This window comes from Salvia splendens, chromosome 8 (genome assembly GCF_004379255.2).
Source record: "Salvia splendens isolate huo1 chromosome 8, SspV2, whole genome shotgun sequence".
Lineage (NCBI taxonomy): Eukaryota > Viridiplantae > Streptophyta > Magnoliopsida > Lamiales > Lamiaceae > Salvia > Salvia splendens.
In genome coordinates, this window is record NC_056039.1 from 28,190,510 (window position 1) to 28,209,337 (window position 18,828).

Sequence of the window (18,828 nt, forward strand, 5' to 3'; positions counted from 1 at the left end):
TGAAAATAAACACCAAAGCTTCATAAAACTGGAAATAAGTCGAGATCCAACGGCGGAGTCGTCAATTCCTCCGATGAAACTCGAGATATAACTACAGCGTCTAAAAAGCGGTAAAGAAAGCAAGGATTCAACGTCGGAGTCGTCAATTCCCCCGTCGAAACCATCCAACTAAGCTAAGAAAGCAGTTAACTATCTAAACTAAGCTAAGATAGCGGCGGCGTTAAGTGCCTCTGAGAGCTTCCTACCTAAACTACGATAGCGTTAAGCGCTGCCTTCTTCATTCATGTTGGTCCCTTTATATAGGGAGGCTTCAAGCTCAAATCCATAGGTTATGTTCTTCATGATTTGACGTTTGTACCCTTAAAATAAGGGTGTCTTCGAATTCTCTATCTTTTGTCTTTTTCCTTGCACTGCATGCTCTCCTGATAATTCTCCTTGACATAATAGATTTTTGACATTTTTACTCCTTTTCTGCTCATTCTGCATCTGCTCGGTCAGTTTGCAGCATCTACTTGACCCAGCACATACCTGCACACTTAATCTCAAATTTGTGCATTATCTCCCAAAAAGCATGTAATATCACCCAAAACCAATGCATGAAACGAGTCTTATCAGACACTGACATGCAATTTAGTAAACATGAGCAAGCAATATAACATATTCAACCAAGCAATCTGATAGAGAATAGTTCAAAACAACAGGGTAAGATACAAATTCGGGAATTCAAAAATCAAAATCATACGGGGAGAAATAAATTCGGGAGATCACTTAACAAATTCATGAAATTGAATTCACATATCAAATTCAAGAATTGAATTCACATATCAGCAAACTTTAAATACACAATAACACGATTACATTATCGAGTTGATGAAATTGAATCACATATTAAAATCAACAAACTGTAAATATACGATTACAGATGATTGGGGTCCAGTCACACTACACGATTATAAGTGATTCTTACCGTCTGTAGTGAAATGGACGTCAGCGGGAACATTATTCTTCATGGATTGAATGACTATTGAAGATTGCAGGAAGAATCGCAAAGATTCAATATCTACCAAAATTGAAAAAAATTGAATGAAAATATCGCAGACGATTGAACGAATTATAGAGATTGAAAATAACACAGGCGATTTTGGATGAAGAGTTGATAGATTAATTGCTAAAACTGAAGAAAGAGGTAAGGAGAAAAATAACGAGATTTACGCTGGGAGAGAACCGATGGAATTCGATTTACAAATATAGCCTTTTGCATTTTTTAAAATTTATTTAATAAAATTGAGACTGCCATCTGATCCCAAATCTAATGGTTCAATTTGGTGGTACATTGTCACTCTATATGGCGTTGTCATTTTAACATATCCCAGTGACTATATGCATATATACTTAGTTTCTTTAGTGTTATTGTCCAACAATTTAATCATAGACATTAACATCCAATTATTTTACTTTTAGATAAATACAAAAATGGCATACATTTGTAAATATACTTAATTTTTTAGTGTACCATCAACCTAAATAATCATAGTCATTCATATCTAATTATTTTATTATTAAATTATTTTTAAGATTCTAAGTAATAAAAGTGACTATCTGCATATAGGGATGTTATTAAACGCAAACCATATATTTAATACAAACTCAAAACTTTAATCCTAGCCACTAAATATTACAGATTTGTGGTTAATATTGCTTAGATTTTCTATCTCAACAAAAGCATGTATTTTGTCAACAGAGGGTATTTTTGTGAGTTAATTCTCTGAACGGTTTATGCTTCCTAATTTCTCTCCCACCTTCCAAAACCGAAAATATTCACATCTTGGAAAGGATCTTAACACCATAATTGACGTCAAAACTTTATTTTGAAGACTTAAATTGATTCAGCACAAAATCAAGAGAAGTGATTCAACACGCTTAAGGCAATGGACACAAATTCAACAAAAAATCAACACGGATTTTAGAATCACCATAGAATCAATACGATGTCAACAAAAAATTCGATCTCAGCAGAACAAAATAATCAACACATTTTTAACGTAAAAAATCACTAACAGCAGAACAAAAGAATCAACGAAATTTCAGCGCAACACAGATATCAGAATTCAACAAAAAAAGCAACACGATCGATTCAACACAAATTCAACTAAAAATCTTCATAAAGTTAAGACAGATTTTAGAATCAATATAGAATCAAAACTATTTCAACCCAAAATTCAACATCAACAAAGAATCAACGCAATTTCGTTGAATAGTGGAAGGAGAGAGAACGGTTTAATCATGAAGAGAGAACGGTTTCATTCAACGTGAAAAGTGGAAGGACGGAGAACGACGAAATCGGGATTACACAATTATTCTATAATTAAAATGACTCACCGTATTATGAAAGTGCCCAATATACCCTCTGTTGACAGATTCGTAGAAGTTATTGAAATTTTAATCTAGAAACATAATAAGCGTTGATCACTAATAATTAGTGACCAGGATTAAAGTTTTGAGTTTGCATTAGATATATGGTTTTCATTATATCACTACCCTCTGCATATATATACTTAATTTCTAAGTAATTTCTTAGTGTTATCGTCCAACAAAATATAATAGTATTTTGCATTTAATTATTCTATTATTACACTCTTAATTCTTTTGTCATCCAACAAAATGGTATTTTTTAATGCTTTAGGCAAATAATAGTGTTATCATCCAATTTCTTTGTGTAATCTCATTTATGATATTTCTCTGAAAAAATATGGCACCTTTTGAAGTGACCGTATTTAAGGCCATCCACAATGCTGTCACTAAACCGTCCCTTAAATTACTATTCGCGGGCTCCACTGTGCTTTTTTACTCCATCCCTTAACTAAGGGACGGAACCTGCAACCCTCGGGAGGACCCCCCGGCATCGTCTGCCGAGGTCTCAACCTCCTGCGAGGCAAACTCTTGTGGCCCGCTGCCCGAACCGCCCTCACCAGACGAGTATTGGCCACTCGTCGTGTGTTTCGTGCGCTTCGAGGTCGAGCCTGTGCTGGACCGCACACTGCCGGCCCACCTTTCCTCGTCCTCGACGACCTCCCAAACATCGACGTATTTGAATTGTTTGTCGGTGTCGTCGAAGTAGACCCGCAAAGCCGACCTCAGAATGTCGGCTCCCGTGGCCGCTTCATTCTTGTGGATGGCGCAGAATCGTTTGACCTCTCTGTCGACTCGGTCAAAGTGAGCGCGGAGCATCTTATATGTACGGTGGCGGGACCCCTTCGGCTTAATCTGGTGGTAGGCTTCGGTGACCTTTTCCCAGAAGCACTTCCGGGGTTGTTGATTCCTGGCGATGTGATCGTACGAGACACTGATCCAGGCGTTGTACACCGCCAGCGTTTCTTTGGGGTCGTACGGATGCCGGCCTAGATCCTCCTCCTCCTCGTCCGCCTTCGCCTCCGCCCTGGAGCTTCCACCGCCTCGGTCTCCTCCCCCACCTCGGCCTTCTTCCGGAGTGGGTTCAACGGAATAAACCCCCCGAATCTGGGATAATCCCTGCGAATACCGTGGGACGGAGGGACGGGCGTATGCATCCACTTTAAAATTGGGTGGTTGGTACCCCCCGGCGTCGACGAACCGGAACCACCCAATGTGTTGTACATGCTCCCCCAGTCGCCGAATGCGTTGAGATCCCACCCGCCGGAGCCGCCACCGCCGGAGTTTCCGTCGCCGGACATTTTGTGATGAGATGTTTGATGAAAATTGGAGAGGAAATGGAGATGATTTGGGAAGAATATATGTGTAGTTGTGTGTGAAATGAGGATGAATTAGGAGTATTATAGAGTAAAAAAAATAAAAATAAATAAATAAAATGGAAAACGGCTATAAACGGTAATATTACTGTTTTTAATTTTTTAATATTATTTTTTTTTATTTAATTCGAATATTTTAAAAAATGAATTATTGCGTCAGCGTGACGATGCCCACTCGCGGGCCGGCGAGTGGGCGTCACGCATGGCACCGGGGCGCGCCACGTCGCCTCGGCGCGTGGCGAGACGTCTCGCCAACCGTCAAGGCGTGACGGAACGCGGAACGGGCTGGGGACGAGACGGGGCGCCGCAACGCGTCACGCCGCCGTCTCGTTCCTTCGTGACGGAATACTGGCCACCCGCGTGACACGTTGCAGGTGGCCTAATATTTTCATACTTCATTTCTATATATTATCAATGTAATTTAATATTGATTTAACTTTGCAAATATAGCAAAAGGGCAATTAAGTAAAGGAATAATAATTAATAAGAAAACCAGTTTAAATAAAAACCGGTTTAAAATTTAAGGTCATTTTTTATATATAATTTTTGTTAATTAATCTTTACTCTTCAATTTATTACTATAGCTTATGGTAACAAATTAAAATATTGTAAGTTAAAAGAGGAAAAGCAAAAGTGACCTAAATGTAAGTGTTTGCCTAAATTGATCAATTAATTTCAGGGAAGGAAATTATCAACAAAACTGCATAATTTAATCTGAAAGCAGATATTTGAAAGGGTTATTCAATTATAACTGAAATCCGTATCATAACCATTGCTGAAAAAGTAATGATGGAATCGAAAATCCTATATTCAATGTTTTACCTTAAAAAATGTTGTGAACAAGCATACCAAATATACAACTATATAGGAATGACCAAGTGTGTTGCTCAATATACACATTCAAATCACACATGCTCTCATATTCTGGTTCCAGTATATACTTATGATTTTAATCACAAAGCCTTATCCTCGTTGTAATCTGTGTCCAACAAAGGGGACACTGGCTCAGTTCTTCACCACAGTCGCGGCACGTCTGCGAAGAATATGGATGCAAAGCAATCAATGTACATGACATGATTCACTAGGAAACAACATCTTCCAAAATGTCACATTATGTATGGTACCTGATGGCCGCATCCAAGTGCGAGATCCCGTTGGCTGTCATAACAAACGGGGCACCTCTGCGGGGAAGATTTAGATAAACAAACTCATTTTCATGCTAACAACATTATAAAAGATAAAACAGCACAACACAAAGTGAGAGGATTCACCCTTTCATTTGAAGTGCTTGAAGTGGAAACAGGAGAGGGTGGATAGTTAGTTGAAAAGGTTTGGCTTAGACTGTTCGACCTCAAGTTACGCGATGGAGGTGGCAAAGGGAGAGTTGTGCTGTGGCCTCTCTGGTTGCTGCAAAATAGTAAAATACAGGATGCTTAGTTTTTCATCATTTGATCAATTGATTACATGACAGTATCTATTTACTTACCCCAAGAGTCGGAGTTCGAGTGTTGCTCTGTATTGTAAAGGGATTTCCATCAGTGCAGCCAGGGCGAACTCGGCTTCCTTGTGTGATTGAGGAATGTTTCTTGACATGATTTCTGTGAAATTTACGAACTGTATATTGTCAAAGGCTCTGGCTGGGATATTGTCGTCAAACTCGCCCCACGGCCCATCCCCAACTCCAACAACGATAATGGACAACGGGTATCCACTGCACAACACAAACACAAAGGAAAACCTCAAATAATGTCTCAATATAGATATAAGTCCAAATTTCACATTTGTAACACCTTGCTTTCACTATTGCATTAACTGTGTGTTGCTCCTGAGGGCTTAGCTGTCCAGCTCGCATCTCGACACTTCTTGTGACCTTCCATAGAAAGCCGACGCACGTCAAACCAGGAAGAAAAAGTGAGTTTGGTTTTGAGTAGACTGAAAAGCAAGCATAAAAATTACTTGGCCATCAGCTATGATCAAGAGAACATGATATTGGCCACCACTCCGATCAACTATCCCTATAGCAGTTTCGATTATAGGGGCAAACGACGTAGGTCCTGGACACTCACAAAGCATCTAATGAGGAAATAAGAAAAAAAATTAACATGGAAAAAAAAGTAGGAGTGGCAGCAGAGGTGGATCATGGACCTGATAAGCGAACGTGTGGAACGATCTGCCTATAACGAGAGAGTCCCTACTCGAAGCCATTGCAGGGCCGGTTGTCCTCGTAGAAGCTGAAGACATCTTTATCATGTGTGCTGACTGCAAGAGGAATAACATCAATATTATCATTGAGTTTGAAGAATGTGAGCAACATATATATATATATATATATAGATACCTACCATCGCCAAAGCCAAAACATGGGATGAGATTATCGTCATCGAAAGGCGAGAGTGTCCTTCCGATGATGGAGATGGCTAGCTGGTACGGATTAATGCCATCTCGTATGTCATGAAGGCACCTTCCTTCGAAGGAATATCTCCCTGTCCATTCGTTGCTTTTGGTGAAGTCGATGCCTACAATCAGATTTGAGGATTCGAGGCCGGATTGAATCAGCGCTTCCGTAACCTTAACATAGTTAAATCATACAGTAAAACACAATCAAGACAAGAAAAAACAGCAGCATAGAGAAATGAAAAGTGATGAGTTTGAGTAAATGAGATATATACCTGATCGAGAGTGTGGTAGTTGTCGAGAATTCTTCCATATCTCGTAGAAATTGTAGAGGAAGAAGATCCATGGCTGGTTGAAATTGAGTTGCGTTGATCCATCTCCATCTCTGCTTCTTATGTAAACACAGGTTTTCGGAATCTTTCTGAGCAGAAACACCACAGCTTGATCAACTTCACCATTTGAATTTGTTTATTTAGAGATTATATTAGGAAAAAAGAAGAAGACAAAATGCATGATTTTAGCCTGAGGAACAGAATCAACAAAGTGCAGAGACGAAGGAAAGAATCCAAATGCTGGTGAATGAAGAGGGAATTCAATTTTCAAGCATTGAAAGGGCAGTTGTGACTGAGATGACTTGGTTGCTATGCTATTATTAACTCAATACAATATTCGCATTTCCATTTTTATTATAAAAACGCGCCAAGAATTTCTTACCTAATTCATTGGTTGGACTTGGAGCCATTGACTGGAATATAATAGTACTACTAACATTTTCATGATCCTATCTATGATCTTACTTTCAATAATAACTAACGAAAGCCAGGTCATAAAGAATACGTTATTTTTCATTATTTTATTTTTTATTTAATTTTTATACATCATGGCTACTACTATCTCACAACCGCATTTTTGTCCAGGATTGGATCAACATCAAATATTAATGAGACCTCATAATCTTTTATGATTAAGAATCATTATTGGTCAACTTTTAGGCCAAAATATGTTGTCTTTTCTTAAGTATCAACACTTATTCATTGATATTTTTAGAGTAAGTTTGCATATTGCTATACAACTGACTTTGAGAAAGAAATTGAAAGCTGGAACTTAACCACAACTCTTTTCTGTGAATCTTAAATACTCAAGAAAAAAAAATAACACACATGATGTTTACAAATACAGTTTACTCATCTGTAATTGCAATTAAAATTAGGCAAAACACAGTGTGCATTGCTTGATATAGACTTTCAAATCACTATTCAATCACACACATATATCATATGTTCTAACATTAGCTTTGTGAGCTTAGTCATAAAGCTTTATCCTTGTTGTTATCTCGGTCCGACAAATAGGGCACCAGCTCAATTCTTCCCCACAGTCATGGCACGTCTGCAAAGTAATCAACGCGCAGATTTCAGCAGAAAACAACCATACAATTTTTTGCACAACTTTTGTTTTGGCGCTTTACCTGATTCCCGCATCCAAGTGCAAGGTTTCGTTTGTTGTAGAAACAAACGGGACACCTCTGTGGAGCATGGTTAGAGAAATATTGTGAGGAAACATCACCAATACTCAAATGGCATAAAATTTGGAACAAATAACACAAAGTGAGAGGATATATTGAATATATACCCTTTCATTTGAAGAGCTTGAAGTGGAAACAGGAGATGGAGGATATCTACTTGAAAAGGTTTGGCTGTAGCTGCTTGAACGGCTCAAGGTTAGATCGCTATTCGACCTCAAGTTGCGCGACGGGGGTGGCAACGGGAGAGTTACGCCGTGCCCTCTCTGGTTTCTGCAACAAAAATGAGGCCTTTTGAGATATTCAGTTTTTTCTTTATGTGCATATGATGAATCATTACCCCAAGAGTTGGAGTTCTAAAGTTGCTCTGTATTGCAAAGGGATTTCCATCAATGCAGCCAAGGCAAACTCAGTTTCCTTCTGGGACAGAGGGATATTTCTTGACATGATTTCTGTGAAATTCACAAACTGCACTTGGCAATTGGTAATCAATAAAGATTCTAGTCAAGCAAGAACTTGATTTGCAAGGTCTAACCTGTATATTGTCAAAGGCTCTGGCTGGGATGTTGTCATCAAACTCGCGCATCATATCCCATGGCCCGTCTCCAACTCCAACCACGATAATGGACAACGGGTACTCACTGCACAACACAAAAACAAAGAAGCGAAGTGTCAAATATAGCATATAAATAAGTCAAGATTTTCACAATGTACAACCTTGCTTTCACTATTGCATTAACTGTGCTTTGCTCCTGTGGACTTAGCTGTCCGACTTCCGTGTCTACGCTTCTTGTGACCTTCCATAGAAAGTCGGGATCAGACACATCAAACCAGGACGAAAAAAAAAATGAAGTTATATTTGGTTTGGACTAAAGTAAGAAGCAAAATTACTTGGCCATCAGCTATGATCAAAAGAACATGATATTGCCCACCACTTCGATCGACTATTCCCATAGCAGTCTCGATTATTGGGGCAAACGACGTAGGCCCTGGACAGGAACAGATCACTAGAAAAAAATCTCAACTCAAGAAACAAAGCAGGAGCAACAGTGGTGGTTGAACCTGATAACCGAACATGTGGAACGATCTCTCTGTAACGAGATACTGCCTCCTCGAAGCCATCACAAGGCCTGTTATCCGAATAGAAGCTGAACACGTCTTGATCATGAGTAGTGACTGCAACATGAGCAACAAGTGTTATGCCCTCGCTGACATTGAAGATGAAGTATGTTATAGGACAGCGAGATAGTACCATCGCCAAAGCCAAAACATGGGATGAGATTATCCTCATCGAAACGCGAGAGAGTCCTTCCAATGATGGAGATGGCGTGCTGGTACGGATTCAAGCCGTCGCTGAGGTTGTGAAGGCACCTTCCGTCGAAGGAATCCCTCCCTGTCCATTCGTTGCTCTTGGTGAAGTCGATGCCTACTATTAGATTAGAGGATTCCAGACCGGATTCAGCAAGCGCTTGTGTGACCTTCGGACAATCAAATCATCACACACAAGAAAAAACTACTAGTAAAATACAAACATCCAATGAAGTTATGAAACATACTTGTTCGATAGTTTGATAATTGTCGGGAATTCTTGCATATCTCGTTGAGAAATGAGTGGCTTCACTTTCAGCATCACTGGTGTTTCGAGGAGAAGATCTGAGGCTGTTTGGAGTCCTTCCATTCGACATCTTCGCCCCCATCTCGCCTTCTTATATATAATTTATAGTCCTCTGATTTGCGTGATCAAATTTGTATTTATATGAAAAGAAGAAGATACATTACTGAGGAAGAGAATGATGAGAGTGAAATATGAAGGGCAGCTTATATAATTACTAGAGTATTTTGTTTGAGCTGACTTTTTTTTGCAGCTCCTCTCTTTTCTTGTAAACTAAACATCACAATCAAGAAAAGAAACATTCACATTTCCATTTTCAAATGTTAGTGTGGCACGCGCCAAGGAAGTTAATAAGACAAATAATTAAGGAGGGGACCGACCCCATGGAATAAAATTATTGTCTTAATCTTATCTTTAAAGTTTCTTTTATCGTTGGTCAAAGGTTTCTGAAAAAATTAATTATTTTAGCATAAAACAGCTTCATCAGATTTATCAGTAATTTAAGGTGGTGTTCGATTTGCAAGATAAAATAATACCAAGAAATAATTTAGAATTGAGTGATGAGATTATTTTAGTCATATGAGGTTAGCTATGACTAATTATCCCATGATTATCCATCTAAAATTGAGTAGTGGGGTTGAATCTCATGAACCAAACACACAATAAATTTAATCTCCGATACAATCTTGACAACCGAACACCCCCTAATAGTATTATACTATTTTGTATCTTATGGTGGTGTTCGGTTTGAAAGATAAAATAATACCAAGATACAATCTAGGATTGAGTTGTGAGATTATTTTAGTCATAGGGGGTTAGCTATGACTAATTATTCCATGATTATCCATCTAGGATTGAGTTGTGAGGTTGATTCTCATGAACCGAACACACTACAAATTTAATCCCGGATACAATCTTGTAAACCGAACACCCCCTATGTACATTATTTTTATTTTTATAATAGTACTAAAAAGAAACTTCGACCATGTCGCTGTTAGAGGCTATTCTATGATAACGATTGCTCACAAATCTTGTGTGATGTAGCAATTTCATTTTATATTACATTGTTTTAATTTATATATTTTCTAGCACAGTTAGATTAAATTTTAATTATATAATTATTTTTAAAATAATTTATTAATATAATTACTTAAAATTTTTTGAAATTATATGCAAATATAGAAATTAGGATAAAATTAATTAGATGTATATATAGATGTGGGGTGTGTTATATTGTTAACTAATTCCTAAATTGCTAACAACAACTAAATGATATACATTGGATCGTAAAATCAATGCACAATATCATTCATTCATTATATCAATACAATACACATAAAATATCAATTAGGGTCAATTGACCAAAAGTTAGTTATAATTAACTTTCAAAAAATATCTACAAATTTTAAATGATCATAACTATCTCAATTTAAATTATTTTTTTATACAATTTATATCAAATTAAAGATAATTTTATAAGGATTCTAACGAGATCTCACTTGCATATGTTCGGATGTCAAAATTTGAAAAAAAAATCTTGAATTTTCGTACATATGAAGAAGCAGTTCAATGTCAATGTAGCTATCATAATATGTTTACATATTATGAATCGTATTGATATGTTTAACACATTGTATTGACATTTTGATTCAAACTCTAATTTTGATAGTTTTCTTATCTTTTTAAATTTAAATTAATAATAAAATAAAATTACACATGACAATTTATAGACCACTAAATTTCTACCAATCTTATAATTAAAAATTAGTTGTAGTTAGCAATTAAAGATTGAGTCAACAATTGATCACTCCCTAGATCTAGATGTGGGTATGTTCGAAAAAGTAATGAGGTTCAATGAATAATTAAAATTGAAAAATATACTACTAAGTAATACGAAAGAAGTTGAAAATGTATAAGTTGTGATTGTGGCTGGAAAAGCAGCAGGGATATTCCAATGGGAAACCGTTGACTTGAAACAAAACACCTAACTATTGAAAAGCAAGTCAAGACGTTCTAATTTTGCACATACTCTATTTTGCATGCTTAATGCATTCTAATTTTATGATATGTGATCCATTCATAGAGTTTAAACTGACAAAAATCCAGTAATCAGAACATAGTGATGATGCATAATAAAATGAGGCAATTAGGTGGTTCAGTTAAAAATTGAATGCGCTACTATTTCAGTAAATTTTCATGACTCATGAAATACTGTTTCACGCAAGTACATCTATACTAAGTTAAGATGCAATGATGGAGCTTTGCAACATTGTTATTGTAAACAAGATCTCCAACACAAATTTTTCCATGATTGGAAATTAGTGAGTGTATAAACAGGCACCCCTTCATCCTGCCAATATAGCCTTCCCAAAATGCAGCATGGCAATTGGCATCAACGATAAAGGTATTCATTTGCAATACTTCTGTTGCCATTAAACTAAAACTTAATGCCATACACCATAAGAAAATGTCCACTTTTAGTGGAGAGATGCACATCCACCAAGCCCCACACCATGGTTTCTAGGTTGGAGAGGAGAAACAGCAATAGTTAGTAAATCATATTTTTTCGGCCTACATTTACAGATCACTGTATAAACAAGATTGAATGGATTAATAACCAGAACAAACTTACCACAGCCCTCCTCTATTAGCAGTGTATGTTGAGGAGTTTTTAAGGTTAGCTAATGCTTCTTTGAGATTTGCCAGTTCATCCAAAGCAATTCTAAGGGGATCCCTTAACTTGCTCATCTTAGGCTGGAAAAGAACATGATCAGTCAACGTCAGGTTCAGCATACTAATAATAGTGAAATATCACCTCCTTTCAAATAAATGAAATATCATCATTATCATATCATATGTTATCAAGTTTTCAGTTCACAAGCTTGAGGAGTTTAGCATCATCTCTAACATACTAACCCTCGTGTCACTTGTATTATGATCTTTATTTTGGAAAAACAAATATCCATATCAGTTACAGACTACCGTGCTATGAGATCTTGTCATGGTTTTCATTAGATACCACTATAAACCAGAAATACAAAACAAGCTTCACGATTTACTCTTTGATTTCCTACTACAAGCCATAAAACATTTGATTAGTCAACTGTAACCACTTGCGCTCTCAAAATAAAGCAGCTAAGATTATAGATGCCAGCCTTCTATCTCGTTAAAAGTGAATTAAACCAATAGACCTCAAAACCTAGCTCACAATTCACATGCAAAACACTTATTCCCATGTTCATAAGCTGACTTTAAGAAATATACAAGAGACTTCCTGGAACAGAAGAAATGATATGCCACTTATATAAATCTAGAAGAGATCATTTCTAATGTTTTTTGGAACATAAACAATGATAGGAAATGAAGTCAGCTATCCAGTCTCTTTCGAATGAAAAAGATGTAGTAATAGTACCTTCAGAGCTGGGACAACAGCAAAAACTTCATCCACTGATTCAGGGCAAATATTGGCAATCAAGCAGATCTGAAGTTGTTGATGCTTTGTTAAACTCTTTTCATGACATTAAGATTGAAAGACTACATCTCGATTACGTACCTCACATTCAGAAACACCATGCTTCTTCAGTGGCCTAATCTGAGTTAATGAAAAACAATTCTAGAAAGGATGGAAATGAAAGTACCTGTGGTTTGACATGTATGAGAGGAAAAAAATTTAAATTTTACTATCGATGAGGATACTCAAATATCTTCTTCACCGTCTCAGGCTTCGCATAGTTCCCACCTCTCTTGGCATATGTCAGTCCCATATCAAATGAACTAATAATCAGGATAATGCTCATCGTCAATTTTCAAGGAAGAATTTATTTCATCATATGCAACTCGATATGATCAAATAAAAGTAAGAAGAAAAGTCTAAATGACAATAGCTTCAACCTCTCAACTTACACTGGGTGTTTTATATCAGGATCTTGAGACTATATAACCATTTGATCCTGGATGCTTTGCAATATATCTGCAGCTTCACAGTCCATCAAACATGCAGAATTGGAAGGAAGCTCTGCACATAGATAACAATTCAGTTCAGACTTCAGAGAAATAAATGAAAAACAACAACAATCTGAAATCTTGCTGAGATGATCATCCTCAAAAGAAAAAAAGGTACTCCCTCCGTCCCGGAAGAGGAGTCCATAGTTGCCTAGGCACAGGTTTTGAGAAATGTAAAGAAAAATGTTGAAAAAAGTTAGTGGAGTATGGGTCTCACTTTTATATATTAGTTTTATAATAAAATGTGAGTGAAATGAGTTAGTGGAATGTGGGGCCTACGTAAAAGTGAAAGGAGACTCTTATTGTGGGACGGACCCAAAATGGCAAAAAGTGACTCTTATTGTGGGACGGAGGGAGTATTATAATTAAATCAGCACAATCCAATCAACACTAGCATAGTCAAGTCCTGTCTCAAATTTGTATATTGAAAGGCAGCCTTTTTAACAAATGAACAAAGTATAATCTAAGAATATTCAAGAGATTTCAATAAAAATTTTATAATAATTATTAACCTTGATCAAGTCTTCGCTCCACCGCGGCTGACCCTTTGCCTGTGGATTTTTTAGAGCCATTTGCAGTTTTGTCACCTTTTCCACCTTCATCCATGTCATAATGAAATGTAGGTATAATCGAAAAAGAACAATCAGAACTCTAATCCTAAAAGAAGCATCATTCTCAGTTGCTGAGGAAATGTAATTAGAAGCATCGAGAGAACCTTTTGCAGCTGGAGTATCAGCCTTCCCATTTGATTTTTGAGTATGTGTTTCAAAACTATCTAGCCTTTGCAATAACAAAGAAAGATTAATATGACAACTAAGTACACTGCAATATAAGATATGGCATTTATCATTCCACCTGAGTGAGTAAGATTAATAGCATAAAGAGTGATTGCACTGAGTGTTTACAAATTTAACCTTCAGAATCAAACTGAACTTGTTTCCCCTTTTTCTGTTTTCCTGAGCTGTCACCATTCCCGACTGATTATGTTGCACAAAAGAATTTGTAAGGACAACCGGAAAGAATGAAAACAATGAAATGAAAGTTTAACATGTCAAGGTGATCATGGTCCACATAGGGTGTAGTAATAATGATTTCCAATCTGATAAAAGATGTGAGAAACAAGCCACACTCGATGTGCAATTAATTAAGTCTTCCTCCAAAGTAATGCCTTCTTTAACATGTATCGAACTATTCCAGAAAAAGGTTGAAGTTTCCAAGATTGACAGCATAGAAGAACTTAAGAAGTGTATTAAGCATTAGACAGAGACAAAATCAGGAGAGGGGAGAAAGATAATAAACCAATTTATCACAAATATTTGGCCACGCATCCCACATTGTTTACTGAGTAAAATACATACTAACATGAGTAGTAATAACACTAATTTTCGAGCAAATTATGGGAACAGTTATTGATTAAAAGGAAAAAGAAAAACATAAAACAATGATACTCACAAACCTAGAGCAGGAACTCAAAATTCACACCAATACATGAAGGAAACACACACCAGCAATAACATATACTATATGAACTCAGAAACGAGAGCACAAGCCGTACCAGGTGATTTTAGAGCAGACTTTCCCCCTTTTCCTCCTTTCTCCGACATTTTTATTATCCTTGAACCGGCCAAGCCCTACAAATACTCAGGCATTCCAATTTTCTTCAGATTTGTTTTGAGAAAACACAAGAGACGAGCAAAATAAAGAAGAGAACTCCGCGACTACCGCTCAGCGAGCACCAGGGGGGAAACCAAGAATTTTGGTTGAAATAAAAAATAAATAAAGAGAGAGAAACACAATGCATTTTTTTGCATGCATAAAATCTCACCGTAAGAAGGCGGCGGGAGCTGAAGTTAAAGCTGGTGATAGTCCACCGGATAATCAGAAGACTCTAGTTGGTTCCAGTCTGCAATTCTTATTTTCTCTTAATATGTTTATTTAAGCTGGAAATGTTAATTTGGAAAAATTCAAAGGCCAGACTCCAATTTCAAAGAAATTAAAAAATTCCCCATATCTAGACGTCACCACAGTTCGAGAACCGGCGGTTCACGGTTCGGAACCGCCAGTTCCGGTTCAAGAAAAGCTTGAACCGGAACCGGCCCGTCCAAGGTTCGGCGGTTCCAGTTTTTGAACCGTGAACCAGCGGTTCATCGCCACCGCTGGAACCGCCGGTTCCTATCCGGTTCCGGGCCGGTTCGGCAGGTTCATGGAATTTTTTTATTATTATTAACATTTTAATTCAAGTAAAAAATGTAAATATACTTGCATAAATAAAATTAGAATAATGCGATGTACAAATATAATTTTATTGATACAAATTACAACTTTAAAATTACAAATTACAACTTTAAAATTATAAATTACAAAGGACTTAAAGTCTTGATCACAATTTACAAATTACATTTTCGAAACAAATGGGAGAAAAAAAATAAAGGAAAAGGACTTGAGCTCAACTTAAATCTAAAATTTAAGTTGAGGTGCCTACGTATCCTCAATGCTCAGTTGCATTTTGGAATCAAAGTTCACGTAGTTCTCTTACCTTGCTTACCTATTTGGCTTGAAAGGAGGAATTGGCGGCCTACTCTTCTTCGTCGGGGAAGTAGTCTTGGTCGGGCTGTACTACTTGATTGTCCCAATCCGGTTCCTGGTCTCTAATTTCGGGTTGTACTACATGATATTTATGGAAATTGAAAGTGGAGAATAGAGAGTAGTGTGATTGTGTGAATATGATAACGTGAACGACGTGAGTAAATTATGAGCGCAAATAACGTAAATAACTTGAGAGAATGAGGATGGAGAATAGAGAAATTGAGATTAAGAAGAGAAATTCTTATTAACATAAGAATGGGGTTAGTAGAAATGAAGAGGAGGGGGTATTTATAGGGGAAATTTGTGATTAAATAAAAAAAATTTCAAATTTCAAAATTTTGAAAATCCGGCGGAACCGCCGGTTTTTCGGTGGAAACCGCCGGTTTCGTCAACGGTTTTCTGACGAAAACCAGCGGTTTCTGACCGGTCTCTGAAAAGGCTAGGGGTAGGTCGGTTTTAGGCCTGAAAAGTTGTCGGGAACCGCCGAACCGCCGGTTACGGTTCGTTCAAAAATGGAACCTGAACCGGCCCGGTGGAACCGGCGGTTCCGGTCACGGTTCGAACCGCCGCCGACGGTTCCGATTCCAGTTCCGAACCACCGGTGACGATTCCGGGCCGGTTCGATTCGGTTTGGGGACCTCTACCCATATTGGACATCTCTTATGTGTGTTAATAGTACTCCACTTAGTTCTTACTCCTACTAGGTATGAGTTTTAAAAATATAGTACATAGAAAATGTTAGTATAAGATGGGTCCAATTTTTATATGGAGTATTTAATTTTGTATTGAAATGTGAGTGAAATAAAATTAGATGAATACATATGGATGCACTTCAAAAATATCATATTTTAAGTTCACAACATCCTTCCAATCATATGTTGTCACGTGACACTTATAAGAAACAAAACAAAGTTATTAAGCAACAAAATTAGTGGATGACATTGATGGATTTTCGTGGATTGCATAAGAGACTATTAATGTTGCATTAAATGCAATTTATTTTGTATTGTAGACTAAAATGTAAAATAAACTGTATTTAATGCAACATATATAGTTTTTTATGCAATTCGCATAAATCCGTCAATGTCATTCATTAATTTTGTTACTTAATAACGTTATTTTGTTGCTTATAAGTGCCACGTAACAGCATATAGTTGGAAGGATGTTGTGATTCTAAGGGTGAAAGAACACTACTGCCCCCTTTAAAAAATAAACAAAATATCTATTAATAGACAGATAAAAATGACAAAATAAACGCTTAATAAACAGAGATAGTTCTATACCTTCGTCAAGAAACAACACATTTAGAAAAGAATCAAGAAAATAAAATGGAAATATGCAGCCTTCTCATTTCATGAGTTTGTTCAATTAGAAAATCTTCTAAGACCCGTCCATTACATTAAGTCAACGTGAATTACAATATTACCCTTAAGTTATATAGTAATTGATTATTTCATTCGTAATCAAACAATTCAGAAATACCTATTTCATAGATAAAATAATTGCTATAATATATAAAAGTCATTGATCCCGCAAAAAAAAAGTTGTACTACATCTAAGTGAGACATTTATTTTTTACACTTGTCTTTTAAAAAAACATTCTCTATTTTTATTTATCCCAGAAAATAGGTGCATTTCTATTTTCGTCTGTGCCATGGAAATATGAGCATTTCTATTTGTGGAAAGTTGTCCCAAACTCATTACTCATATACAATCAATTTATTTACTCCATCCGTCCGCCATTAGGAGTCATTTCTTGGCGGCACGAGTTTTAGGAAATGTTAAAAAAAGTGGGTGGAAAAAAGTTAGTGAAATATGAGTTTCACTTAGTTTTAAATGAAATGTGAGAGGAATGAGTTAGTGAAATGTGCGACCCTATTACCATTTATAGTAAAAGTGAACCGGGACTCCTATTCACGGGAGAACTAAAATGAAAAAACGGGACTCTTATTCGCGGACAGATGGAGTACAACTTTTATATCAATATGATCCACCATAACAATACATTAAACACTTAAAATAATGTGAATTTTCACTATCTACTAATACTACTTTAACTACATTTCTCCTCATCTCTCTTACTTTATCAATTGTGAACTAATTCTATGTCATTTCATATACCCACATTTTTATGGGACAAGGGAAGTATTTAATTGTTAAAATGGATGGTGAGTAAAGTAAGAGAGAGAATTATATGCAATGGACGAAAAGAGTATTATTTTTGTGATTTAAAATTACTAGTTATTGCGAGAAAAGTTAATGTTTTCATAAATAAAATGTAGGAGTACAATTTTTATGAATAAAAATTATTATTGTAGTACATAATATATTTATTATTTTGAATAAAAATTATTTACTTTTACGAATAAAAAATATTATTGTAATGTATAAAATTAATTTTTCTTATGAATAAAAATAAGTATTCAGATAAATAAAACTGATTAAATAGAAACTTAGGTTTTCCCTAATTAACAAATTAATCATTGCTAGGGTCCAATATCTTTCAGCCCATGAATCTGGTCCGATCGATTTAGCTTAATTGGGCTTGACACAGATGACCGATTGCTCCTCTGCAATGACAATGAGTTCATTTCTATTCAATCCTCGCAAATCGATCGCCATGAATTATGTAATTCGTCATCTATCCTTTATTTTATTTCATTTTCTCTCTTTTAAATTTAAACTCTTACTCCATCTGTTCATGTTAATAGAAGCATTTCATTTCGGCACGAAGTTTAAGAATATTGTGTTAAATGGATGATGGAAAAAGTAAGAGAGAATAAAGTAAGAGTAATGAGGAGAGAATAAAGTAAAAGTGAGAATTACTTTTTTGCTAAAATTAGAAATGACTCAATTAACTTGGAACTTCCCAAAATAGAAAAATGCATCTATTAACATGGAACGGAGGGAGTACTTCCGTTGCATTTAGT

At 36.3% G+C, this 18,828-nt stretch overlaps 1 protein-coding gene, 1 long non-coding RNA gene and 2 pseudogenes across 2 annotated transcripts; all 4 read right to left on the minus strand.

Annotated features, from left to right (window-relative positions):
• Positions 1 to 1,216, minus strand: LOC121743940. Its single transcript, XR_006038347.1, has 2 exons — positions 968 to 1,216; positions 1 to 528 (listed from the first exon to the last, which is right to left on the minus strand). It is a non-coding gene; the product is annotated as an uncharacterized LOC121743940 (long non-coding RNA).
• Positions 1,217 to 5,267: 4,051 nt separating this feature from the next.
• On the minus strand, positions 5,268 to 6,762 carry LOC121743713 (annotated as a pseudogene).
• Positions 6,763 to 7,283: 521 nt separating this feature from the next.
• LOC121745070 (E3 ubiquitin-protein ligase RGLG2-like) lies at positions 7,284 to 9,504 on the minus strand. Its single transcript, XM_042138836.1, has 10 exons — positions 9,255 to 9,504; positions 8,951 to 9,176; positions 8,761 to 8,874; positions 8,590 to 8,687; positions 8,416 to 8,495; positions 8,234 to 8,339; positions 8,039 to 8,166; positions 7,809 to 7,971; positions 7,645 to 7,701; positions 7,284 to 7,565 (listed from the first exon to the last, which is right to left on the minus strand). Exons 1-10 carry the CDS (start codon positions 9,393 to 9,395, stop codon positions 7,482 to 7,484), a joined length of 1,197 nt encoding a protein of 398 aa, XP_041994770.1. The 5' UTR covers positions 9,396 to 9,504; the 3' UTR covers positions 7,284 to 7,481.
• A 1,929-nt stretch (positions 9,505 to 11,433) lies between these two features.
• Positions 11,434 to 15,114, minus strand: LOC121743259 (annotated as a pseudogene).
• Positions 15,115 to 18,828: the final 3,714 nt, after the last annotated feature.

Bases quoted from the DNA above. Each gene is read 5' to 3' on its own strand.
- LOC121745070 (XM_042138836.1), bottom strand. From the start codon at position 9,395: ATGGGGGCGAAGATGTCGAATGGAAGGACTCCAAACAGCCTCAGATCT. The intron at 8,875-8,950 runs GTACTATCTCGC...CTCATGTTGCAG, and splicing joins ATGTTTTGGCTTTGGCGATG to TCACTACTCATGATCAAGAC. The intron at 8,688-8,760 runs GTTCAACCACCA...GTTCCTGTCCAG, and splicing joins TCCACATGTTCGGTTATCAG to GGCCTACGTCGTTTGCCCCA.